The sequence below is a fragment of the Macaca nemestrina genome, chromosome 1 (assembly GCF_043159975.1).
Source record: "Macaca nemestrina isolate mMacNem1 chromosome 1, mMacNem.hap1, whole genome shotgun sequence".
In the NCBI taxonomy this organism is placed as follows: domain Eukaryota; kingdom Metazoa; phylum Chordata; class Mammalia; order Primates; family Cercopithecidae; genus Macaca; species Macaca nemestrina.
This window is the reverse complement of record NC_092125.1, coordinates 166,643,349-166,670,614: the sequence shown is the minus strand read 5'-3', so window position 1 is coordinate 166,670,614 and position 27,266 is coordinate 166,643,349. Positions and strand designations below refer to the sequence as shown.

General features: G+C 35.6%; 1 protein-coding gene across 17 annotated transcripts in view; it reads left to right on the top strand.

Moving 5' to 3' along the window:
* The window catches only part of LOC105498448 (MIER1 transcriptional regulator), a 64,171-nt gene extending 37,166 nt beyond the window's left edge, over positions 1–27,005 (top strand). For 16 of the 17 annotated variants that reach the window (XM_011770537.3, XM_011770536.3, XM_011770546.3 and 13 more), the window contains 7 exons: positions 2,353–2,425; positions 9,746–9,897; positions 10,588–10,669; positions 11,797–11,891; positions 15,807–15,934; positions 20,802–20,941; positions 23,591–27,005. In XM_011770537.3, the coding sequence (XP_011768839.1) occupies positions 2,353–2,425; positions 9,746–9,897; positions 10,588–10,669; positions 11,797–11,891; positions 15,807–15,934; positions 20,802–20,941; positions 23,591–23,919 (999 nt within the window). In that variant the 3' untranslated portion in view covers positions 23,920–27,005. The remainder of the gene's footprint in view (positions 1–2,352; positions 2,426–9,745; positions 9,898–10,587; positions 10,670–11,796; positions 11,892–15,806; positions 15,935–20,801; positions 20,942–23,590) is intronic. The other variant, XM_011770550.3, reaches the window with a different exon arrangement.
* Positions 27,006–27,266: the final 261 nt, after the last annotated feature.

Sequence of the window (27,266 nt, the reverse complement as noted above, 5' to 3'; positions counted from 1 at the left end):
TGGAGGGTATTAATTACCCATACCTTACTCAGAAAGGGTATTAATTAACCACACCTTTCTCAGAAAAAAAATTATGTAATAAAGCAGGCCAGAGTAAATGCAGATTGTTTTCTTTCAGTGTGATTTTGTTGTTGTAAATAATTGTCAAGGTTCAGAGATTCATTTTTTTTTTTTTTAAAGATTGACGAAATTGGCCGGGCGCGGTGGCTCAAGCCTGTAATCCCAGTACTTTGGGAGGCCGAGACGGGCGGATCACGAGGTCAGGAGATCGAGACCATCCTGGCTAACACTGTCAAACCCCGTCTCTACTAAGAAATACAAAAAACTAGCCGGGCGAGGTGGCAGGCGCCTGTAGTCCCAGCTACTCCGGAGGCTGAGACAGGAGAATGGTGTAAACCCGGGAGGCAGAGCTTGCAGTGAGCTGAGATCTGGCCACTGCACTCCAGCCTGGGTGACAGAGCGAGACTCCGTCTCAAAAAAAAAAAAAAAAAAAAAGATTTACGAAATTGAGTTTTTATAGAAACAAGGTAGGGGAAACAGTTTTGAAGTCAAATCTGAATTTTAGTTATAGCTCTAGAACTTAGTAATTGTGTGTTTCTGAGAAAATCAAATTTTTGAGCATCTTCTTCTTACATGTAGTATAGGGATAACAATGTCAGCCTTATGGGGCTTGCTTGAAAGATTAAAGGAAAATTACATATATGATAACATTACATATAATGATCTTCAAAGCTGTTTCCCTTCTCTTCCCTGTACTATACAACAAATTAACAGATGAAAAGAAATGTTCAGAACTGAACAGGAAAAAGGAAGTACCTATCTTTATACTAATCCAGATGTTCTCAACCCTGTTTTTATGTTAGAATCATTTGGGTAACTTAGAGGTGCTGACTATCAGGGCCTTCATTCATAGATTCTAATTTAATTGTCCTGCGATTGATCCAGGCATTGATCGTTTAGAAGCACCCCAGCCAGGGTTAGTAATGTGACAGTGTTCTTTGGTAGGCATAGGTGAGTTAAATTAAAAGAGGCCCAAGATGTGACAATAAAGGACTTTTTATAGTAGAAGACATAAAGAGAATTCCATTGTAAGAGTAGAGAAAATTTGTTGTAAGTTTGATTCTTTTAGAAAACTGATCATGAGAAGGATTGGTTTTCTTTTAGGTATAGCAATAACTTTATTACATAAAGCATGTCTTTGAAGTTGTACTGGATAAAATGAGATCCTCACATCAGTGGGGTAATAATAGCAGGAGAGAGATTTTCCAAATCCTAAGAGTTATCAAAACTTCTAGACCATGATTTTGTACCTTCCATGCCCAATTTTGAAAATGTCAGTGTGTTCTTAACATTTAGCCATCAGACAAAAGAGGGTACTGTAATCTTGGTCTCCTTGCATTGTGAAATTTCACCAGTGGTAGTTTCCAATTGCTTTTCAGAACAGCCAGTTTCACCTAATCTGTGATTTGACTATATAGATTTGATTACTAGATTTCCTATTTAATTATATTTGTGGGAGGAGGTTTTTCATTTTGTATTGTTTTAATGAAAGTCAAACCATAACCTGCTTTATCTATTTTGTTTAGAGTTTCTTTCATTTGGCCCCTGCTGAGCTTTATACAAACCCTTTTTGTTATTTTTCTTAACTTGAAGCTCTGTTTTTCAGACTTCAGTGTATGTCAGAATCACCTAGAGAGCTTATTAAAATACCAATGACTGAGTCCTGTCCCCAGAGTTCCAGTAGGTCTGTAGGTCTGGGGTGGGACCTTAGCATTTGCATTTCTAACAGTTTTCCATTAGCTGTGTGTGGTGGCATGTGCCTGTAGTCCTAGCTACTCAGAGACCGAGGTGAGAGAATTGCTTGAGCCTGGGAGGTTGAGGCTGCAGTGAGCCATGATCACTCCAGCCTAGGTGACAGAGCAAAACCTTGTCTCAAAAAAACAAAAATTTCATAGGTGACACTGATGCTATGCTGCTCATACAGGGATCATATTTTAAGACCACTGTCTTAAGTGTAGATACTGTGAAAATATCTGAATTTGACTTTGTTTTTTACGGGTTTTGCAGTTATCTTACTAATGAAGTTATCAGAATTCACTTCTTTGTCTCTATATTTTGAAGTAAAGTTTGTATTTATTGTTTATGTTGCATTTCACCTCATTATTATTACTAATATTTTCATCCAGTCATTATTTGTCATTCATCTTCACAAAGGTACCTCTGAGGTAGTTAATTGTTTTTGTATTTTATGACAGAGAAACCAGGAACAGTTTACTAAGATGGTAAGGCTAGAAAATGGATATAAAATCTGTTACTAGATCTTACTAATGTTTTATGTTATTTTTAAAATAGGAGATTATGGTGGGCTCCATGTTTCAAGCAGAAATTCCAGTTGGCATTTGTAGATACAAAGAAAATGAAAAAGGTGGGTTATTAGTAAAGTTACATAGCTGAATTTATGCTTTCCGTGTAATGAACTGTTACTTCATGTGTAAAATGTGATAAGAACATGACAGCCTACTAAGTAACCCCATTGTAACCCCATTGGTTTGTGAAAGAGAACCCTTCATTATTCCTGTGAGAAGAATATGTTTACTCAATTTTTTCAGTTTGGTCTATAGAAGCCTAGCCAGAAAAGGAAAAAGCAAATGCTTTTTTTCGTTTTAAAAGTGACTTACAATGTCTCAACAGTTTTTTTTTTACCTTTTTCCCCGTATTTTCAGTGCTCTAAATTTTAACCCTTTTCTAACCTTTATAATTCAGTTTTTAAACGTCCATTTTATATCAGTGAAAGGCATAAAAACAAACGAGAGTGAGTAACTGACATAAAAAGCTTATTTGCTCCTAAAACTTTCAGTAAGCAAAATGGAATGCTTATTAAAATGGAGTACTTTGGGCCAGGTGCAGTGGCTCACGCCTGTAATCCCAGCACTTTGGGAGGCTTATGCAGGCAGATCACAAAGTCAGGAGTTCGAGACCAGCCTGACCAACATGGTGAAACTCCATCTCTACTAAAAATACAAAAATCAGCCCATCGTCATGGCGCGTGCCTGTCATCCCAGCTACTCAGGAGGCTGAGGCAGTAGAATCACTTGAACCTGGGAGGCGGAGGTTGCAGTAAGCCAGTATTGTGCCACTGCACTCCAGCCTGGGTGACAGAGCAAGACTCCGTCTAAAAAAAAAAAAAAAAAAAAAAAAGCAAAAATGGAGTACTTTGATGTTTGTGTTTTAAAAATAATTTGGGAAAACAACAACTTTTTTTTTTTTTTTTTTTTTTTTTTTTTTTTTTTTTTGAGACGGAGTCTCGGTCTGTGGCCCAGCCTGGAGTGCAGTGGCCGGACCTCGGCTCACTGCAAGCTCCGCCTCCCGGGTTTACGCCATTCTCCTGCCTCAGCCTCCCGAGTAGCTGGGACTACAGGCGCCCGCCACCTCGCCCGGCTAGTTTTTTGTATTTTTTTACTAGAGACGGGGTTTGACAGTGTTAGCCAGGATGGTCTCGATCTCCTGACCTCGTGATCCGCCCGTCTCGGCCTCCCAAAGTGCTGGGATTACAGGCTTGAGACACCGCGCCCGGCCTCAACTTCTATACTTAAATTTTACATTTTTTTTTGGTTTTTTTTCATTTCATTTGAAAGTCCTGAAGTAAGTCATACTTACAATAACATAATACTTGAAGGGTTTTTTTTTGGTTTTTTGTTTTTGTTTTTGTTTTTTTTTGTGAGATGGAGTCTTGCTCTTGTTGCCCAGACTGGAGTGCAATGGCATCATCTCAGCTCACTGCAACCTCCACCTCCTGGGTTCAAGTGTTTCTCCGGCCTCAACCTCCTGAGTAGCTGGGATTACAGATGTCTGCCACCATGCCCAGCTAGTTTTTTTGTGTTTTTTAGTAGAGATGGGGTTTCGCCGTGTTGGCCAGGCTGGTCTCAAACTCCTCACCTAGTGATATGCCTGCATCAGCCTCCCAAAGTGCTGGGATAGTCTCAATCTCCTGACCTCGTGATCCACCTGCCTTGGCCTCCCAAAGTGCTGGGATTACAGGCGTGAGCCACTGCACCTGGCCGAAGATTTTTTTTAAAGAGGCTCTTTCAGATTATTCACTTCATGTGAGTTCCAGAAAGAATGCTGTGTATGTGTCCTTTTTTTTTTTTTTTTTTGAGACAGAGTTTAGCTCTTGTTGCCCAGACTGGAGTGCCATGGTGCGATCTTGGCTCACCGTAACCTTTGCCTCCCGGGTTCAAGCAGTTCTCCTGCCTCATCCTCCCAAGTAGCTAGGATTACAGGCATGCACCACCATGCCTGGCTAATTTTGTATTTGTGGTACAGGCAGGGTTTCTCCATGTTGGTCAGGCTGGTCTTGAACTCCCGACCTCAGGTCATTTGCCCTAGGCTTCCCAAAGTGCTGGGATTATAGGCATGAAGCCACTGCGCCTGGCCATGTGTGTGTGTTTAATGAGTTCATGTGCAGTGTGACATCACTCAGCACTAGAAATATTTATTTTATTTCAGTTTTCTTCACATTTCAACTTAACAATACACGAAACCCTTTGGAGTTACATAAATAGAAGTTTTTTGTTGTTTATTTCTTTTTAGCATTCTCTCCAAAAACTTACTTTATATTCTAAGTATGCACCTATCTCAGGGCAAGCAGCAGGTCAGAGGCAGTCAAGGGAACATCACAGGCCAGTACAGTTTTTGTGATAGCAATATATTTTAATACATCATTTAAATGTTTAATAGCTACCACTTATTTCTCAAGGTAATTCCTGCAATATATAGGAACATTGAAGCTAGCAGTATGGAGTGACTTTATTACATATGGAAATTCTGTACATATGATACGTTCTGTGAACACATAATTGTGTACCAAAATAAATGATCTGTTGGCTTTTGTATTTATTTTTGTAATTGAAATGTCAGTTTTATGCTTTACTTATATAGTGGTTAGCAGTGTTCTCCATTGAGGTTTTTCTTTCTGCAAATAAATGAAGAACTGAAAGTCAGACATTTCTTTTTATTAAATTTCTTTTCAGTTTTGACAATGAAAGATAATAGCACCTATTTTATGTTTATATTTTAGTATTTATATTATAAATTTATAGTTGAAAATAGTTTTATTGCAGTATACTTTTTTATTTTAATGTTTGTATTATCATATATCAACAGTGAATGATCACATTCTCTTATTATTTATGCTTAGTTTTAATTTTTAATTTTTGTGAGTACATAGTAGGTATATATAATTATGGAGTGCATGAGATGTCTTGATGCAGGCATGCAATGTGTAATAACCACATCATGGCAAATGGTGTATGCATCCTCTCAAGCATTTATCTTTTGTGTTACAGACAATTCAGTTATAGTCCTTTAGTTCTTTAAAAATGTACAATTAAGTTATTGATTACGGTCACCCTGTTGTGCTGTCAACTACTAGGCGTTATTCTATTTTTTTGTACCCATTAATGATCCCTACCTCTCTCTCACCCCTTTCCCACACCGACCTTCCCAGCCTCTAGTAGCCATCCTTCTGCTCTATCTCCATGGGTTCAATTGTTTCAACTTTTAGATCCCACACATAAGTGAGAACATGGGATGTTTGTCTTTTCCATGCCTGACTCTTTGCTTAACATAATGACCTTCAGTTCCATTCATGTTGTTGCAAATGACTGGATCTTATTCTTTTTTATGGCTGAATAGTACTCCATTGTGTATAAGTACCACATTTTCTTTATGCATTCATCTGTTGATGGGCACTTTGTTTGCCATCTGTGTGTATTGTTTTGAGAAACGTCTATTCAGAACTTTTGCCCATTTTTAAATCAGATTATTAGACTTTTGTTCAATAGAGTTGTTTGAGCTCCTTATATATTCTATTTATTAGTGCCTTCTAAGATGGGTAGTTTGCAAATATTTTCTCCCATTCTGTAGGTTGTTTCTTTGTTGTTTCCTTTGCTGTGCAAAAGCTTGTTAATGTGATCCTATTTGTCTATTTTTACTTTGGTTGCCTGTGCTCGTGGGGTATTATTCAGGAAATCTTTGCCCTCAGTCCAGTGTCCTGCAGAGTTTCCTCGGTATTTTATTGTAGCAGTTTCATAGTTTGAGGTCTTAGATGTAAGTCTTTAATCTATTTTGGTTTTTGAATGTGACAAAAGATAGGGGTCTAGTTCCATTCTTCTGCATATGGATATCCAGTTTCCCAGCAACATTTATTGAAGAGACTGTCTTTTCCCAGTGTACATTCTTGGCATCTTTGTCAAAAACGAGTTCACTGTAGGTATATGATTTGTTTCTGGGTCCTGTGTTCTGTTCTGTATGTCTTATTTTTATGCCAGTACATGCCGTTTTAGTTACTGTAGCTCTGTAGTATCATTTGAAGTCAGGTAATGTGATTCCTCCAGTTTTATTCTTTCTGCTTAGGATAGCTTTGGCTATTCTGGGCCTTTTATGGTTCCATATAAATTTTAGGAACTTTTTTTCTGCTTCTGTGAAGAATGTCATTGGTATTTTGATAAGGATTGCATTGAATCTGTAGATTGCTTTTGGTAGTATGGACATTTTAACAACACTGATTCTTTGAATCCATGAACGTGGAATATCATTCCTTTTTTTGTGTGTGTGTGTGTCCTCTTTAATTTCTTTTGTCAATATTTTATAGTTGTCATTATAGAGATCTTTCGCTTGTTTGGTTAATTTCTAGGTATTTGATTTTATTTGTGGCTGTTTAAAATGGGATTAGTCTTTTGATTTCCTTTTCAGAATATTGACTTGGTGACATATAGAAATATTACTGATTTTTATATGTTGATTTTTGTATCCTGCAGCTTTACTGAATTTGTCAGTTCTAATAGTTTTTTTGTGGAGTGTTTAGGTTTTTCCAAATATAAGATCTTATCATCAGTAAACAGGGATAATTTGACTTCTTCCTTTTTAATTTGGATTGCCTTTATATCTTTCTCTTGTCTAATTGTTCTGATTTTTTCATGGTTTAAATTCTAACTTAATATTTTCCATTTTAACATGATTTTAGAAAGTATACATATGTAATTTTTTTCAGGAATGAGTGATTTATGAAGCTTTCTCTTTTTGAGAATTTAAGTATATTAGTTTGTGTAAGGAGGATAGATTAAACTTAGCAGAATGAGATTGCTTTGGAGGGATTGCTGTGGTAAAGGGGCACTCCTCAAACTCAAACTTTTGTCAAGATACCCGGAATTTGTCTCCACTTAGGATACCCTATACTACAAACCAAATTCGTGACACTATTAGGTAAACTATGCTGTTAGAAATAAAACTTGTCAAAGGGACAGTGCTGATGAGTGCATTCTTGTGGAAAACATTTCACAAGATGTTTCTCAGGAGTTTCGTGAGCACAGACTTTTTTTTTTTTAAGTGCCACAAAACTAAGATATCCTGATACCTTTATTGTAGGGATTACTTAACGAATGGATCAGAATTCTCCTTTTCATTGATACATGGAAACCTCCTTACCTAGTATCTTGGAGAGACACAAATTTTTTCTCTCTGCCATCCGACTTTTTTAATTATTCTCCATGCAGATTATATATTCTTCATTGGTTAGCACTCCTAATTCAGACAGTTAAATAAACATGATTCGTTAGTTATAACAACATTCCAGGCATGCTCCTTTGGACTTTTGTCTGTTTTAGTTACAAAATCTCCTAAGCTACACTTAACTTTTTCCTAAATTCATGTAAGTTATCATTTATACTAACAACAGTGTATTTTAACCTTTTGTTTGCTCATCTTTGTAGCCTTACTAGTAAGTAGGTCAATCCTTGCCCCATAGGCACTTAGTAAACATTTGGTGCCTAAGTGAATAGGTGGCTGAATTATTTCCGAGTTAGGGTTTCCTTGTATGGCCTTGTCTACCCTAAAGATCCCAAGAATATAAGTATATTATATAAGAATATAAATTATATAAGAATATAAATTATATAAGAATATAATTTAGTCTGCAGAGAACAGAGGCTGAGCAGAGAATAGAAATCAATAGCAGTATATCCAGATTCATTTTATCATGGTAGTTTTATTGTATTTATAATTTAGGGTATAACTAGGATTGTACCAGCAGATTAGAAAAGGAATGATGTTTATTAAGGAAAATTTTCTAAATATTTTCCTTTGAGCTGTACTTTAAACAAAAGTGTTTTGGGAAACAAGGAAAGATAGAAGAAGGTTTTGAAGTGTGTGTGGGTGAGGAGACATGATAATTTGTGTGAAAATAATACGGCTGGGCGCGGTGGCTCACACCTGTAGTAATCCCAGCACTTTGGGAGGCCGAGGTGAGCAGGTGACAGGGTCGGATCGAGAACCAGATCATGGGGTCAGGAGATCAAGAACCATCCTGGCTAACGTGAAACTCTGTCTCTACTAAAAAATCAAAAAATAGCTGGGTGTGGTGGCACATGCCTGTAGTCCCAGCTACTCTGGGAGGCGGAGGTTGCAGTGAGCCGAGATCGAACCACTGCTCTCCAGCCTGGGCAGCAGAGCGAGACTTCATCTAAAAAAAAAAATTCATTGCCTGGTACATAGGATATGCTTAATTAGCTGTTAATTTCTTTTCATTATAAAAGAAACTTTGACACTGTTATTCTTGGTCTCTTAAAGTCAAAATGTTTCTCAGGCTGGCTCCTTCCTTTGGCATTTACACATTTGCCTCATCTTTGAAAACAAACCAAAAAAACATAAAAACTTTTTTCAACTCTACTCTCTAGCTACTCCCCTATCTCTATCATAACTAAACTTTTCAACAGTCTTATTTCTTCACTTTCCATTTTCAATCTTATCCAGTGTGGCTTCTGTCTCTCTACAGAAAGTTCTCACAGCATTCACCTCCTTGTTAGTAAAGCTGGCATAACCTTTTCAATTTTCATCCTCATCACTCAACAGAATTTAACCAGTCTTTGAAGCTTTTCTTTGAAACACTCTCTTCCCTTAGCGTCTGTGAGGTTACATTCTTGGTATTTCTTCTATTTGTGACTTTCGAATTTTATCCATGTTTTCTTCTTATCATTTAGAATTCCACAGGATTTGTCTTAGGTCATCCTCCTTTCCTTACTTTTTGAGTTTTAATTAGATTTAGGCTTTAATCTTATAATGGAAATTATGATGAAACTTAAATACCTTTAAAAAAGTAATGACTTTTGTTTTTGTGAAAGTGATTTATACACATTATACACTCAAGCATTACAGAAAATATAAAGTAAAATTTACCTCAAATCCCACCACCAGGAATTAAGCAGTGTTAACATTTGGTGAGCATTCTTCTAGACATTTTTTCAAAAACAGTAGTTACAGTTACAATTATAGGATTTTAATACGTGCCAGAATGATTGTAAAGTGCTTTAAATCCTTAAAACTATGTGGTAGAGTTACTGTCACCTCCTTTCACAGATGAGACAGAAGGGAAGTAATTTGCCCAAGGTCATCATACACATAGTAAGTGGTAGAGATGGTATTCAGACCAAGAGAGCTTGGAATTTGGTAAACTCAAGATAAAGTCAGACTGGATCTGCAGGGGGCATAAAGTGGTACCTCCTCTTTGTTTAAATTGTTTAATTCACTTAAACTATAGTTGTTGCCCAAGAAAGAAGTCAGGCAAGCAGTAGAACCACACTATACTTCAGTTCTCAACATTTGGCTCTGAGTTATTTATTTAGTAATATGTTTTAACACAGACTCTGTCAGTTTTTAGAAATTTTTTTAACACTGTCTTTTACTAATTTAGTATATGAAAATGATGATCAGCTCCTATGGGACCCTGAGTACTTACCAGAAGATAAAGTGATTATATTTCTTAAAGATGCGTCTAGAAGAACAGGTGATGAGAAGGGTGTAGAAGCAATTCCTGAAGGATCTCACATAAAAGACAACGAACAGGTATGTGAATAAGAAACAACTATTAGAACTTTGCCATACACATTTATACATGTAAATGCTGTCACTTGCATTGTTGTTATTCTGTCCACCCTATTTTTTATAACATTATCAACAGGGAATCTGAGGTTATAATCCCTGTAAGATACCCCTTGTTACCACACTGACTTCATTGGTGTGAAGCTCAAAACCGAAACAAAAACCTGATGTTTTATTTTGCCTGTATATACTTTTCATTAGGCTTTTTAAAATTCCTTTGGCTATCCCTAAGAATCTGTGGATATCAAGTTGGAATTCTCACCTCAGATAATGTTATGTACATGGTAAGACCAGAGCCTGCCATGAACCTATCTTTTTTACCTTTTTAATCATTGTTTTTCTTTTCTGATTTGTTTAAAATTATAGGAATCTCAAGAAGCCACAAAGAAGGGATTTTCATTGATATAAAATGAATTCCTTTTAGTTCCTTGGATACTATGGCCACCAAGTTTTTACATATCCTACTTTGTACATATTTAAAGGTAGTTAATTTATCAGGATCGAATTCATATTTGTTTTTCTTTGAAGTTCTAGTCACTAAAGTTATTTGCCCTCAAAAAGAATGAGAACACTGGATTTTTGAAAAACCTTTACTCTTGTAGCATTGAACTGTTTATAGTCCTTGTCACATATTCAAGCCTTTTATTTTTCTAGGCTTTATATGAATTGGTTAAATGCAATTTTGATACAGAAGAAGCATTGAGAAGATTAAGATTTAATGTAAAAGCAGCTAGAGGTAAGTATAATTTTTATTTATTTTCATGATTTGGCAGAAATTTTAAAAGTAAGCTTTTCAGTTTACCTAGGTAAATAATAGCCTAAACTTAATAATACTGATTTTTCTGAGTTTGATAAATATTTACAAAATACCAAGTATTATACAAGTCGTTATGGGGGTATAAGACTGTTCCTTCCTTCTTTGTGGGAAAATACGATCACGTAAGTAAAAATGTAAAAATTTATACTGTCTTATGCATTCAAGGCATATTTATAAATATTTTCTTATTTGATCTTGATAATTGCCCTGTGAACTAGGTAGTATGACAGATAATACCTTTACTTAAAGGTAAAAGTTGATGAGCCTGAGATCTCTGAACTGAAGTAACTTGGCTAAAGCAAACATAATTCATCAGTAATGAAGCCGTGACTAAAATTTGGATTTTTCTTTTTTATACTAAATCTGGCTCCTACCCCCCTTCACTAAGATTACTACTTATATATATTTAAGTAACAAATGAGAGATATTTATTTAACAAAAATTTGAGTGCCTTCTGAGTTCTGAGGATGCAACTATAAGCAAAGTCCCTTCCCCTTGTGGTGCTTAGAGCTTAGGTAGGGAAACTGGAAAACAGCTGATGAATTCTTCAAGGAAAATTAGAGGGTGCTATTGAAACCTGTAGTAATGGGACTTAACCTAGTTGGGGGAGAGGGTAGTGCTTTTAGGGAAAGCATTCAGAATGAAGTGATATTTGTGTTGGGATGGGAAAGAATTATCTCAGTGAAAGGGGATGAGGTGGAGGCAAGAAATAATTACAGGCAAAGGAGAGACACCATGCACAAAGTCTGAAGTAAGAGAGAACGTGGCAATTTTAAAGAATTGAAAGGTGACTAAGATAGTTTGATCATGAAGCTTTAAGAAGACAGTGGCCCAAGTTGAAGCTTGAGAGGTAGGGACCAAATCATTCAAAATCTTATTAAATAAGGAATTGTTGTCACTTTATCTTTTGCAACAATTAGTAATAGAGCTCAGGAGTAAAATGTTTCCCTCATTTTTACCAGAAAGTTAAGTTTTCATTTGTAGTTTTGTTTTATGCAATATTTGGGGAAATATTGCTTAACAGTTTGTTCCTCCCATCTTGTCAGAGGAATTATCTGTTTGGACAGAGGAAGAGTGTAGAAATTTTGAACAAGGTCTGAAGGCCTATGGAAAGGATTTTCATTTGATTCAGGCTAATAAAGTAAGTAATGATAATCTCTTTTTTTGCAAAAAGAAATTTAGTTGAACAACTCAAATGGTCATGTGTCTTAATTTGCAATGTTGTCTAGTGTTAAAGGTTTCAGCATTAATATGACAATATTTTGGTATTTAGTGAGTAATTACAGTAAAGCTGCCTATACTTCCTAACCTATAATTACCTGTTGGTGACTGTTTTCAGTGCATCATATTGCAGGTGTTTAAGAATTGCACTCATTTACAAGCATGTTAATCATCTTCTAGTTGGGGTGTGTATGTGCAATGCAATTCTTTATAGCTGTTGTCCACAGTCTGTGACTAAATATTTTATGGAGGGCCTTTGAAATAATTTGGAAACTTTAAGGCACTTTCAACATGACATTATTTGCAATTAAAATATTTATTACATTTGCTTAAATCCCAAGTGGTCTAAAATCAAATACTTAATATTTAACTTAGTTTTAGTCAACATTTAATTTAATTTTGTAGAAGCTTCTGTGTCAATAAATCAGCTTTATATTCTTATAGTTATAATTTGAGGATTTTATTTAACATAATCATTTATCATTTCATGTTGATAATATCAGTCATGTAATTTATACTCCAAATAACTTTATAATTACTTACAAATTTGTTTTAGGGCTTAATTCTTATAACTGAAATTAGGTATGATTTTTAATAGTAACTATATAATTATATGGAATAGAAAAATGTGTTGTTTCCATGAGTAACACATTAGGACAACAGATTAGGACAGGCAGAATTAAAGTCTTGGGGATTAAATGTAGGAAATTCCTAGGCTTATGATTATCACATTATTTTTAGTTAGTAGAAATGACAAGGGTATTGGTTTATGTAATTCCTTAAAGATAGCTTCTAAGTTTTGTGTCGTAGCTTGTCCACGACCTTGTTGAAAGTACCTGGGCTTGTATCTGAGGCTCTGAATAGTCTTCTACCACATCTGTCTTTTTATACATCTGGGTGTGATTGGATTGTATCCAGTTGATTTTTTTGACACATATTTAATATTTTTTGTTATTAATAAAAGTTATTTACAAACCCTGTGGGTTCATTTCTTAAATTTTGTCATGCATTAACTAGTTTATTGTTGTTGTTTTTTTTTTTAAAAAAAAAAAAAGGCCGGGCGCGGTGGCTCAAGCCTGTAATCCCAGCACTTTGGGAGGCCGAGGCGGGTGGATCACGAGGTCAGGAGATCGAGACTATCCTGGCTAACATGGTGAAACCCCGTCTCTACTAAAAATACAAAAAACTAGCCGGGCGTGGTGGCGGGTGCCTGTAGTCTCAGCTACTTGGGAGGCTGAGGCGGGAGAATGGCGTGAACCCAGGAGGCGGAGCTTGCAGTGAGCCGAGATCACACCACTGCACTCCAGCCTGGGAGACACAGTGAGACTCTGTCTCAAAAAAAAAAAAAAAAAAAAAAAGCAGGAACTGGGCAGTGAAGAGCCCCACTCCCAACTAGTTCTTTCTTAATTATTTTGTTGAATGTTGGCAGTTTACCGCAGATAACACTGATAGATAAATTTTTAGTTTTAGCATTTAGGATAACTTAGAAGACAATGTAGTTTCAAAATTGTATACCCTTAATGTTGTGTTCATATCATCTGATAACCTCAAATATAGTTAACATTCAAGAAAAGGGTGCATTATGTGACTGGCCATGTATGTTTTTGATTAAAAAAGAAAAAAGTTCATTGTTTCATGATTGAAAGGGACAACATTTTTGGATGAGGTTTGTTGTAGTTGTTGTTGTTGTTGTTTAGCACTTCTGCTTGAATTAAAACATTCTAAACCAAACCATGCTGAATTACCTAAGGAAGGGACTCCTGGAATGATAGCTGATGTAACAAGCAGCAGCAACAACCCTGACCAATATGATTTTTTTAAAGGAGCTAAGAAATTACTAGGTGACTTGAAACTTAGAGCCAAATAACATAAGTATTAAAAGTATAACCTTGATTTCTTATAAATATTTGGGACAGTGGCATTTAAATGTTACAAGGTAGAAGTCAGCCAAACTCTACATAATATACTAAATTTGTGAACAAAAAGAGGACAGTAATTCTTTAAAAGGGAAAAGAGTACTCTAGTGAAAATATCAGGTTTGTTTTTATATCTGGAATTAAAGTTCAGATCTTAATCATAAGTTCTATTATGAGGGCTTTTGTTGAAGATTTTTCGTAATCTTAACTTTGCATGCCCCAAAATGACTTTATCTTTTTGCTTTCAGTAAAGTACAGTTGACTTAGCTTGAATCTATCTAGAAATAAGATCCTAGAGGAGACAAAAAAAGAGCTTGAGAGGATGGTTTTTTTAAAAGTCCTGATTGCTGTCAATCTCAGAGCAATATGAATCAGAGCTGTAAAGTGCAAACAGGAAGACAGCAAAATATATGTTGGGTAATGGAGGGTATCATCAACACTTGTCCTTCAGGTGCAATCAGTGCTATAGAATATTTACTTCAAGAGTAGAAATTTATGGGATGAAGAAGTATGTTGCATCCAAAACACATACACACACAGGATTTCCTTTTAAATTGTTAGTATTGCTGGTGCAGTGGCTCATACCTGTTATTTCAGTACTTGGGGAGGTTGAGGCAGGCAGATTGCTTGAACCCAGGAGTTCAAGAACAGCTAGGCAACATGGCAAAACCCCATCTCTACAAAAAATAGAAAAATTACCAGAGTGTGGTGCCTTGCACCTGTGGTCCCAGTTATTGAGGGGCTGAGGCAGGAGGTTTTGCTTGAGCCTGGGAGGACAAGGCTGCAGTTACTGGTTTGGCGCCACTGCACTCCAGCCTGGGCAACAGAGCATGACTCTTGTCTCAAAAAAAAAAAAGAAAAAAAAAAAGGAAAAAAGTTATCAGTATTTTATTTATATACATCAGCCCTAAATTCTCAGCATTTTATGTATGTACATCACCCCTACCACCAGCTCTCCTGGTGGCTAAGTAGCAAAAAGGGATTCTGTCAGCATCATTTAATTCCACAGGCATTTAACATTATGTGAGGGGAACCATTCAGTTGCACAAATAGGTACAGCAAAGTAAGCCACAAGAGTTAACTTAGTAAGCAAAGCATTAGCGTTATTATACTTTTAACTCACTGTGGCATCTTCCCAGACTTTCTAGAGAGTAAATTAACTGAGTCTGGATTGCTGTTGGGACTAGTAAGAGAATCTGTCAAAAGGGAATTTAAAGATACACTCTCTAGGTACTCGTACTCTGTGAGTAAAAGTATTAGCAAACTGTTTATAACATTTATTTTAACCTGAATGTCACTTCTAGGCTTTTTTTTTTTTTTTTTTTTTTTTTTGAGACGGAGTCTCATTCTGTCACTCAGGTGAGAGTACAGTGCCGTGATCTCAGCTTAATGCAACCTCTGTCCCCACCCCCAGCCCCCCGGGGTTCAAGTGATTCTCCTGCCTCAGCCTCCCGAGTACCTGGGATTACAGGCACCTGCCACCACGCCGGGCTAATTTTTGTATTTTTAGTAGAGTCAGGGTTTCACCGTCTTGGCCAGGCTGGTCTTAAACACCTGACCTCGTGATCCACCCCCCTCAGCCTCCCAAAGTGCCGGGATTACAGGCGTGAGCCACCACGCCTCGCCAACTTCCACGCATTTTTAATACAGGAGTATATTTTTCTAGTAAATTAGGATAATGGTAGCCTTTTAAAAAGCACAGTGCTATATATCTGAAGACCTGTTGCCAGTATATTATTTCTCTTAATAGACGTTTAGAAAGAATAGCTTTCAACATAGATGCTACAGTGTTGTATTTTATATATAGGATTATATATCAGTTAAGGACTAGCCAAATTTATTTTCGAACTTCAGATGTTTATCATGAGGTAACTTTGTTAAAAAGGAGATTCTTAAAAACAAGCAATTGTTTCTTATAGGTCCGAACAAGGTCAGTTGGTGAATGTGTAGCATTCTATTACATGTGGAAAAAATCTGAACGTTATGATTTCTTTGCTCAGCAAACACGATTTGGAAAAAAGAAATATAATCTTCATCCTGGTGTAACGTGAGTTAATTTTTTCCTTAAGAGCTATGTATACATTTTTGCTAAGCTTTTCTAGATTTTTCTTGAGTTATGATTTTGATAATCTTGCTTTTATATACTTGATCTTAACCAGAAGGCCGAGAAGCGATACAATCTTGCTTTTATAATATACATTAAGCTTTACCATCTATTATATCTTCATAAATAAGGCATTTAGACTTTTCAGTGTCTTATGAAATATTGTAAACTACAGTTCATACTATGAGACAAGCATATCATTAAAGCAAGGTTTAGAATGTATGTTTTTAATACACCGTTGAGAAGAAATGGATCAGAACAGCTGTGAAACCATGTTTTTCTTAAATTCAGTTCCATTCAGTATAAGCACATACAGATTTAATCTTTTTTTTTTTTTTTTTTGAGACATAGTCTTGATCTGTTGCCCAGGTTGGAATGCAATGGTGCAATCTCGGCTCCCTGCAGCCTCCGTCTGCTGGCTTCAGGCGGTTCTCCTGCCTCAGCCTCCCGAGTAGCTGGGATTACAGGTGCCTGCCATGATGCCTGGCAAATTTTTGAATTTTTATTAGAGACAGGGTTTCACTGTGTGGACCAGGCTGTCTTGAAGTCCTGACCTCAAATGATGCACCTGTCTCGGCCTCCTAAAGTGCTGAGATTACAGGCGTGAGCCACTGCACCTGGCATACAGTTTTTTATAGAGGAAAAAAAATATGTATATGGTGACTTTCCTTTTCCTAGCTTTCCTGAATCTTTCCTCTAACAAGTAATATTTGAGAATTAGTAATGCAACTCTAGCTTAGTCCCAGTGACAGATATGGGTTGTTACATCCATTCTTTATGTAAAATGTCTGATATGCCTAATTTATTCCCATGTTAAGAGAATTTATTGTCTTCCACCTCATTCAGTCTAGCTTTGGAGTGAAACATTCCACTACCACTGGCAATTTGTTACTTAAATAGAAAGAGTATTGAACCCCTTCTCTCTCATGAATTGCTTTAAAATGGTGATTGTTATGGTGGAATTAACTTTACATACTATTCTTAATTATTCCCTAATGTTTACAGAATTAAAAAGTAATGCAAAGCTGTGACTTAGTCAAGGTTCTCCAGTAAAGATGTTCTTAAAGCTGACCAAATAATTACCTTTAAAAGATGTGCTTGGGCTGGGTGCAATGGCTCACTGTGGTAATTCCAGCACTTTGGGAGGCCAAGGCGGGTGGATCACAAGGTCATGAGTTCGACACTAGCTTGACAAACATGGTGAAACCCCGTCTCTACTAAAAATACAAAAATTAGCCAGACGTGGTGGTGCACGCCTGTAATCTGAGCTACTCGGGAGACTGAGGCAGAAGAATTGCTTGAACCCAGGAGACGGAGGTTGCAGTGAGCCGAGATCACACCACTGCACTCCAGCCTGGGCAACAGAGCGAAACTCCGTCTCCAAAAAAAAAAAGAAAAGAAAGATGTGCTTGTATGCTTATTTGATCTTGCCCTTCAGAGTCCTAGATTGCACTGTTTCTTTGTCAAGTTCATTTGTAGGTATCTCTGCTGGTCACTTCCTTAGAAGGTCAAATGCTCTAAAGCCCACAGTAAAATAATCTGAAAGGGAATAAATGGGTATGATTCACCCTTGGAAATCACAGGACAATGGACTGTGTACATCATTCCCCATTATTCAAAGCTGGTGATTGCTAAGGTGGAATTTCATAAATAGCAGTATTCCAAATTTTATCTCATTGCTTAATATTAAATTTATAGTTAATTTTTTTTATTAGTAGTATTCAAGCATAATAATGTAGAATTAGATATAGCTAGCTATCTGGTCTGCAGATATATCTTAAAATAGTCATGGTTTTCAAGCTGTTATATAGGGAAAAGCAATAGTAACATCTTTCATTTTTTTCAACCATTTCAGAAATAATGTTCACACATGAGCTACAGTCAGTCTGTAATCATCAGCAGTAACCACATAAGAACGGCCATGCTGGGTCAGACCCATGGTTCATCCAGTTTTCTCTTTCAGAAAGCATCACCAAAGTGTGGGCTGGCTTAGTTTGTCCTCTGTGATATCAAGCTCAACAGGTTAGGTAGGGATGTGCCACCAAATGTTCTAATTTCTCTAATGATCTCCCTGTAGCTTCTGAAAACTTTTTGAAGATACTTTTATCTGTAACTTTGATGACTCTTAAGGTTAAATATTCTGTAGGTAGAGTGGCCACAGTTAAAAGTAAACAATCTCTTAATAGTGGTCACCTGGTATAATGGTATGAAGTGAACTAATGTGTTTTTTCCCTCAGGCAGGAATACCATGGTTTTGTAGGCTTCAGTTGTAGCCCCACTGGGTTTTTTTAATAAAGTTTATTTAACTGAAAGAATCATACTTTTGTGCTGAGACTCTTCCCTTTTAGCTGTGTTATGTCTTCTATAAGAAGCAGTGACCAAATAGTACATTTCTTTCCAGATGGGGATAAATTTTTCTGATTTGCTTCCAGAACCATCTCTGCCTGTTAATAGCTGCACTTTAAGTGACTTCATAAAACATTAAGCTGATGTGTTCAGAGAGAAATTAGAGTGAATTATCTCATCCTCCTTTTTAGGTCAAAATCCATAATTCAGAGCACATTATCCTGAAAGTCATTTGTTCATTTTTTCATTAAATTGTTGACCTTCCATTTGTTCACCAGAATGAAACACATCTTCCCCTTTTCTGCCTACAAACAGCCTTTGAAAGATTCTGCTACACATTGTCCCTATTTACTGGAAGAATTGGGAGCCCTATTGGAGATTTCATTGTAAAATATTCAGCTTTCCAAATTTTTCCACAAACTAAAAATTAACTCAGCGTAACTTTGGTTACCCGAATGCTGCTCCAGCTTTCTGGATGGTTTGTCTGATTCTGCCCTTTCCTGAACATTCTGGATGCTGTTAATCTTTAGGAAATATTGATAATAATTACTATCCTTCCACAGAATTATGGACTATATCCAGAAATTAAAAATAATTTTGGTATCAACTCTTGTTTCCTTTGCTTTGGCTTTTTTTTTTTTTTTTTTTAAGATAGAGTCTCACCCTGTTGCCTAGGCTACTGGACTGCAGTGGCATGATCTCGGCTCACTGCAACCTCCACCTCCCGGGTTGAAGCGATTCTACTGCCTCTGCCTCCCGAGTAGCTGGGATGACGGGCATGTGCCACCACACCCGGCTAATTTTGTATTTTTAGTAGAGACAGGGTTTCTCCATGTTGGTCAGGCTGGTCTCAAACTCCCAACCTCAGGTGATCCGCCCACCTCGGCCTGCCAAAGTGCTGGGATGACAGGTGTGAGCCACCATGCCAGGCCTTGCTTTGGCTTTTAACTTCCTTCATCTTATCCATTCCCACCATAACATATTTATTTCCAGCAATTCCTCATCATGCATCTTCTGTTATCCTTAGCACCTGAAGTCCTTTTGGGACTCATCACACTTATGTCTGTGTGCTTCAAATTTGTTTATGTAATTTTTCTATAATTATGATGAATAGCATAAAGCTCAAGAAGTCTTCAAGACCATATAATTTAATTCTATATAGATTTATAGGTCTTCAAGACCATCTAATTGAATTCCCTTCATTTATAGATGAGGAAAATAAGGCATAGAATGTAAATTGTAAGTATGTATTGGTTTTATACCTCAGACTATTAGAAGTTTCTTGAAGTCAGGTATCACATCCCTATATTTGTTAAATCCCTATAACCTAGGAGACAGTGATGACCATATAGGTTGAGATAAATATAATTAATAGCATATTATAGACTATTAACACACACTTTCAGGAAATTCCTCAGAGCTTCCACTGTTTGCTTTTTATTTACCCTGCTCACAAAATTCTAAGAGATTTGTCTTAATATTTCTATCATGCTTACGCTGAAGGAATTTTAAGATAAGTAACACAATTAAAATTTTATTGATCTTTCTGTTCTGTGCCTTGCACACCTTAGGTACCAGTGGTGCAGGTATAAACAAAATAGACTAAAAATCCCTGTCCTTGGGGAATTCTAGTGCAGTATCTAGTATCAGCAAACTTTTTCTGTAAGAGGTAGAGAATAAATATTATAGTTTGCTGACTTTTATTCTAGTGGTTTAGTAGCACTTTTTGGATTATGAAACATTTTTATGTACATATATAATACAATCACCATGTGAGTTAGATAGGAGAGGTATGATTTATCTACATTTTATAGCTAATACACTAAACCTGAGAGAGTAAAGGCTCTATCCCAGATCTTCTCACCTGTGTCACTTAACCACAGTTACGTAGTTCAGGAATGACTTAGAGAAGAAATGAGCTCACATACAATGAGAAAGTGACAGGGTAAAACCACCAGATAATCCCAGGAATTTAGTTAGCATCTTACAGCTCAGATCTGGCAGAAATATAATACCAAAAATATCCAGGAAGGTTTTAGGAGGTAATCAGTCCTTTTAAAAGGCTCAAATTTGTCTTTTAGGTATTGCTTTTAGGAGCTTTAAAATTCAATCTGTATTTGTACAGAAATTCTTTTGTACTTTTGCTAGACATCACCCCTATCACTTCAGTTAAGAGATCTTCTAGTTCTAGTTGGGCCACTCTGAGCACTTGCCTACAACTTTACAAGCTTTAAAATTTCCTATGGGTCTCTCAAATTTGTTACTTTAAAGCCTTTATGCATTTTTCCTATAACCAAAAGGAGCTTATCATTTAAATATTCAGATCCTCGTGTCATAGATAAAGCACTGGAATGAATGTTAAGTGAATATTAGGATATATTTGTTAATAAAGCATTCTAAATTTAACCTCAACTAATTTTTAATTTTCAGCTTTTTAATATAAAAATGTTTTATTAATTTTAAGGGATTACATGGATCGTCTTCTAGATGAAAGTGAAAGCGCTGCATCTAGTCGAGCACCATCCCCTCCCCCAACTGCATCAAATAGTAGTAACAGCCAGTCTGAGAAAGAAGATGGCACTGTAAGCACTACTAATCAAAATGGTAAGCAACCAGAGAAACATTTCTCTTTCTTCGTAATAAGAGACACTTTCTTTCAGTGACTTGGGAAATTCAGTTTGGGTTTCTATTAAACTTCCAGAGCAGAAAGTAAAAAATGATAACACATGAAACATACATAACATCAGCATACATATATACTAACAATACAAAGTGATTGGACATCACTAAAAAGTGATTTTAATAAAGCATACTACCAACAGTGACTATTTCTTCTAAGAAATGTGTTCTTTTTCAGTAGCATCTCTTTTCCTGTCTATACAGTTGGGTTGATGGCTAGATACAAGTATTTATGTTAACTCTTAGGTCAAAACCCCGCAGTTTCACATGAGATCTGCAGATAATTATGAAATACCTTGATGTAAGGTAACAAGTGCACTGTTTTGAATATTTAAGTTCTCTTTGATAGCATAATAACCTTGAAGAATGAGAAAAGATAAAGTCAGTATCAACCTGTACATTAATATTCTACAGAAATATTTGTTTTTCTCTCCAAGAAAAAGAGAAAAAGGCATACCAATTGTTTGAGGTTCAGATAGTGTTTCTGTTTAAAATATACAGTGGACCAGAGATCACTGTGCTGATCAATAGTAAGAGCCAGAGAATTATTTTGATTTCTTCTTTGATTAAATGGTCTTGTTAAATAAAAGAGTTCCAAGAAGAAAGTAATAAGCTGCACCCCCAGCTCCTCTGAGGAAACTAGTGATAGGAGAGTACCAGTGAAGAGCTGACTTCTTCCTGACCGAAACTGGAAGAGAAACACTGTGAAAGCCTTGATCCTCTTCTGACCTTTGGTCTCACATTGGTACTGCTGGAGTGTATATGCTTAGTTCATTTCATAACCCCTCTCTGTTCCCTCACTACTTCTAAGAATAAACCATACAAACAGAACTTAGGGCCCAGTAACTATGTCCTGTTCCAAGGTTTATTGACTTAATATCTAATGTCTGTCACATCCATTCTGAAGCAGAGTAAGATGCTGAGACTCTGACCTTGGGACTAACGGTATAGGCTTAGGGAGGCAGACACTTGGCACTACTACTGCTTTTCCTGTTTGTTCTTAACATATTAACACCAAATAAATCATTTTCTTTTCCTTTTTAAAAATCTGTTTGATGAGAACATGCTGTTAGGCTAGGAAAGTGTTCATAAGTTACTTACAAATTACTTGTAGCTCAAAAACCACTCACATTATGTATAGTCAAGACCGCCAGCTTTTTCAAAGAAAGGAAGGAACTTTTCATCCCAATATTTTATTACTTTTTTATATGGGGCTTTAATTAGTACTTTGAAATCTTACAGTTATTTTTGACCTAATCACAGTCTCAGCTGGCTTTTTGGACTTGTTCCTACAGAATTGTTCTCCTCAGTATATTATGATGCATAATCCCCATGTGCATTCATGATTTGAGTGCATTTTTGAGTTGTTCAAAATAGAATATTTTCTTTAATCAAAATACAGTATTTGAGGCTCATCCTTTATGCCGAATATTTTTCAAGCAATTAAATTGTAATTCAGTGATGCATCCTGTATTTTACTTATCACCAACATTTGCATTCCATTTTACAGTCAACTCTAAAATAAACTTTTGTTTTCTTTTATTAGAATAATTTTGCTTTTACTTTTCTCACCTATTATAGAAGACTTTGTATTTTTAAGTAATTTGTATTTTACTTAAGTAAATAATTCAGCACTTTCAAGTATATGCTTGAATAGTGCAGCATTAGTTTTTTAACATTATGACAGATTATTTAGGGTCTACTTAGGGTAAATAGTGGGTCATCTTTTTTTTCTTTTCGAAACAGTCTCGTTTTGTCGCTCAGGCTGGAGTGCAGTGACATAATCTCGGCTCAGTGCAACCTCTGCCTCCCGGGTTCAAGCCATTCTTCTGCCTCAGCCTCCCAAGTAGCTGGGCCTACAGGTGCACGCCACCACACCCGGCTAATTTTTGTACTTTTAATAGAGACAAGTTTTCACCCTGTTGGCCAGGCTGGTCTCGAACTCCTGACCTTGTGATCCACCCGCCTTGGCCTCCCAAAGTGGTGGGAATACAGGCGTGAGCCACTGCACCCAGCCATGTGTGATTAAAACAGTTCCTATAGATTTACATTAAGAATAAAAAAGCCATGACATCTTGCCTTTATATGGCAGTTTCTCAAGCTTTTATGAGAAAGAGCATTCATTTTGCTTTTACGTGGGTTTAGAATGTTGAAAACCTTTTGTTAAATCTGAGTAATTTATTGCATTTTGCATTAATTCAGCTTATTTAGACTGCTGGATCCAGTGCTTATTTGCTGTCAAATATACCTAATACGCTTTTAACATATGCCAAATTCTGTTCTTAGTTCTTTACATTTATTAACTTATTTAATTTTCACAACAACCCTGTGAGGAATATCTGTTTTGATCTTTATTGTATATATGTAATGAAATGGAGGTACAGAAAGAGTAAATAATTTGCCTAAGGCCACATAGCTAATAAATAATAGAGCAAGAATTTAGACTGTGTATATATAGATTTGATACCTTGCTTCCTTGGTAACAATAACAACTTTACAATAAGCTGTTTTATAATAGTTTGCAAATTTAACTTTTTTCTAATTGTGGTTTCATTTATATTTCTTTCAATTTAGGAGTGTCATCTAATGGACCAGGTGAAATATTAAACAAAGAGGAAGTAAAAGTTGAAGGGTTACACATTAATGGACCAACAGGTGGAAATAAGAAACCACTTCATGCAGATATGGATACTAATGGTTATGAAACAGATAACCTTACCACTGACCCAAAACTTGCCCATATGACTGCAAGAAATGAAAATGATTTTGATGAAAAAAGTGAGAGACCTGCCAAAAGGCGAAGGGTAAACAGCAATGGAAAAGAAAGTCCAGGTTCTTCTGAATTTTTCCAAGAAGCAATCTCACATGGGAAATTTGAAGAACTTGAAAACACAGATGACTAAATTTTAGACCTATTTTACTTTCTTTGGAGTAAATTCTGGTGTGACTAAAATTTTCAGGGTTGATGGGTTACCTTAAAAAGTTGATTTCCTTGAAGCAATTTGAAAATTTGAATTGAGTCTTAACTTTAGGAAATGAAGTTTCATAATTCTGCCTTTTGCAGATTTTTTTACTTTAAAGCTGTCAGACTCTTTTAAGGGTATTTTAAAAATTAGTAAATTTGAATGAACTAAAGATATATCTCTACCTTCTCATTTGAATATCTTTAGTTCATTCAAATTTACTAATTTTGGTAAATTTGAATGAACTAAAGATATCTACCTTCTCATTTGATGCTAATCATAAAATTTCACTACAAGGTAATTTTTGCTTAGTTTGATGGAGGAATGGGAAAAAACTCAAGTCCAATTAATACCAGTTTCTCTTGAGTTGTCTTTAAAACAGACATTTTTTCTCACCAATTTGAATATCTTTATTAAGGAAACCCTTATGAATCCTGAAAATTATGCTAGCATGATTTTTTTATATATAGAAGTTTAAAAATAAACCAGGTCAGGTTTGTATATGTAAAATTGTTGACATCAATGATGTCTTTCCATATTCTTATCTGGGCTGAAGAAATACATTCTGTATTTTTCCAGATTCTTTGTAGCCTTTGAAAGATTTTTACAGTACATATGTCTTGACTGAGCTGTCCTTTCTTAATACAAAAGCTTGTATAATTTTCTTAACTTGTACAGTTGGTAAACTTTTATGAGAGGAATTGTTATTCTGAGTCTGTCAGCTTTCATTTTATTTTGCTAAGGTTTTTCTAATGAATTTTTAAGTGTTTGTGTAGTAATTAAGTCATATTTCTTATCCAGGTGGTAAAAGCATTCATAAAGGATTATAAAAATTTGTTTTTTTTTTTTTTTCAGATTTCTACTTAAGGGCAAGTAATTTGAGAATTCTGAAATTAAGCATGATGCTTAGATTGCAGTTTGTTTTGCATTTGCTATAATTTTCAAAATTATTTTTGAAGCAAGACAAAAGTTTAGTGTCAGCTTAAGTGCTTAAATATATCATGCTGACCAGAATCCTGTTATTTTTATATGCATCATAAAATTTCCCATTTCTGCATTAAATAAACAGAGGAGGGGTCAAGTGATACTTAGATATTGGCACACAAGGAACAACTGTGGGCAGGCAGTATTGATTTTATGAAGAGAAAGTGAAGTTTGAAAACTACTCAGACTTTCTAGTTACAATCCAGTTTTTCAGATTTGACAATGCTTTTCCAAAGTGAAAATAAGATACACAATAATCATTGCTCTGTGTGAATACAAATAGGATTATCCGTCTGCATAGCCTTGTAAGAGTGCCATTTTATTTTTAGTGCTAAATTCTTGTTAAAAAATGTAGTTTTATATAGCTGATAGACCAACCTATATCCAAACTTTTATAAAATATTATTCTTGTTTTTCTCACACAGGCATACTCCAAATGCTTCTTCCAGTTCACTTTTCAGCCATCAGTTCAAGAGCCAATGCCTTTTTAAAATAAAGCTTTTGTGGTCTTGTTTTTAATGGCTCAACTGTCTGATGCAATTGAGTGAAGGTTTGCACTGAGAAATTATCATTTAGGCCTTACCCCCATGAAGTATTACTGTTAACATATGTTGAGACCGCTTCCCTTCACCAATGTGAACAACGTTTTTTCCCCCAAACAGTGTTAAAAGCCACTTTGCAACACTTGACTTCATATTAATGTACATTCACTGTTGTTACATACATATCTAAGTAAATCAGAATTTTGGGTGGAAGTGTTGAGAAGTGTGAGTTTTTTGTTGTTTTTGTTTTGTTTTACTTAAAACTTTAATTTATCCAGAATGGCAGTAGCTTTAGCAAGCAGATGGTCACAATCTGTTTTCTAAATCATTTTTTATTAAATGAATCCAAAGTATCCTAGCTCTTTGTCAAAGATGGTATATAGAAATGTTTTTAAAGATTAGTGATGCTGTGCTTTTTGAATTGTTGCAGTGTTGGAGATGCCATTTTCACCTTTTTAAAAAGATGCATTTTATTTGCAGATTGTGAAGTTCTTGCAAACTCTTACTACAGAAACGTTTTAAGTAAATTCTCAGGCATGTTGGCAAATATGGCACATGTATACATTTTAGGAAATGTTGCTTTTCTTAATCTTTTAAAAATATACCTAATGAGACATTCCACTATTATAATGCGTAATGCTCAGCTTTTTGTAAGGAAGTATTTAATTGTATTTTGTGTTAATACAGGCATTTCACACAATAATTTGTTCTTAATGCAGCCACTATAACTTGATAAGTCATTGCACTATTTAAAAATTTTTAGTAATATGAATTTAATTTGCTTAAGATTTAGTACATTTCAGAACTTGAATTTTTGACAAACTGCATTGGGAAAAGAAATCTGTTAATAGTGATTTAGTCTCCCCACCTCATTCCCACCCCCAACAAAGCACTATCATTTTCATTTGGAATGGGTATTTTCTGTTTCATGATGTATTTTTAAATAGAGTTCAGGATCGGCAATTCAGTTCAACACAAGTTTGTTGAGCTTTAAAATGTATTTGAATATTTAAATAGGCATTTAAAATTTCAAATTAGATGTTAAATTTATGCATAGTAATTTTGCACTGTAAAATAATTCCCTTCTCCCATCCCGTCTGCCATTCTGAATATGCTTATTAAAATATTTTTTTAAACATACTTGCCTACATAATATTGTGTGAATATTTTCATTAGATTAATTCACTAAGTTTTTATTAAGAGATTGTTTGAATGATGCATGTTATTGACAATGCAAATATATATATATAGTCTGTTTCTTTTATTCCTGGACATATTGCACTACTTTTTCAGTGGTTCTTGGTCCCCTTTACCTCATCTTGGGTGATGTATTTTTGTCTTCTTTCCCTTTGCCACAAGAGATCCTTTCAGTCCCTAGACCTCCATTCACTGTTTCTCTTCTGCTGGATTATATAATTTAAAAATAATTTGTTCCCTTATTTTGTAGTGGAGTTCGTATCACATTATGTTTTGCAAAATAAAACTTGTTTTGTCACAATATTTGCTTTGCTATCAATGGACAATTAGGAGTGGGCACTTGGAATAACAGAGGGCTGGTGAATTTCCATAGGCAATATTTACACGTGTGATGATGACCCTAGGGGTGTGTAACTAAACACCAAATCAGAGATACAAGGTTTTCCCAACTATAATCCATATTCATGAAAAATGCCAGTGTGGAAAACCATGTAACAGAGAAGAGGACGAATTTCCAAATTTTAACCTTTTATTCTAAAAATGACTTTCTCTCAAAATGACTTT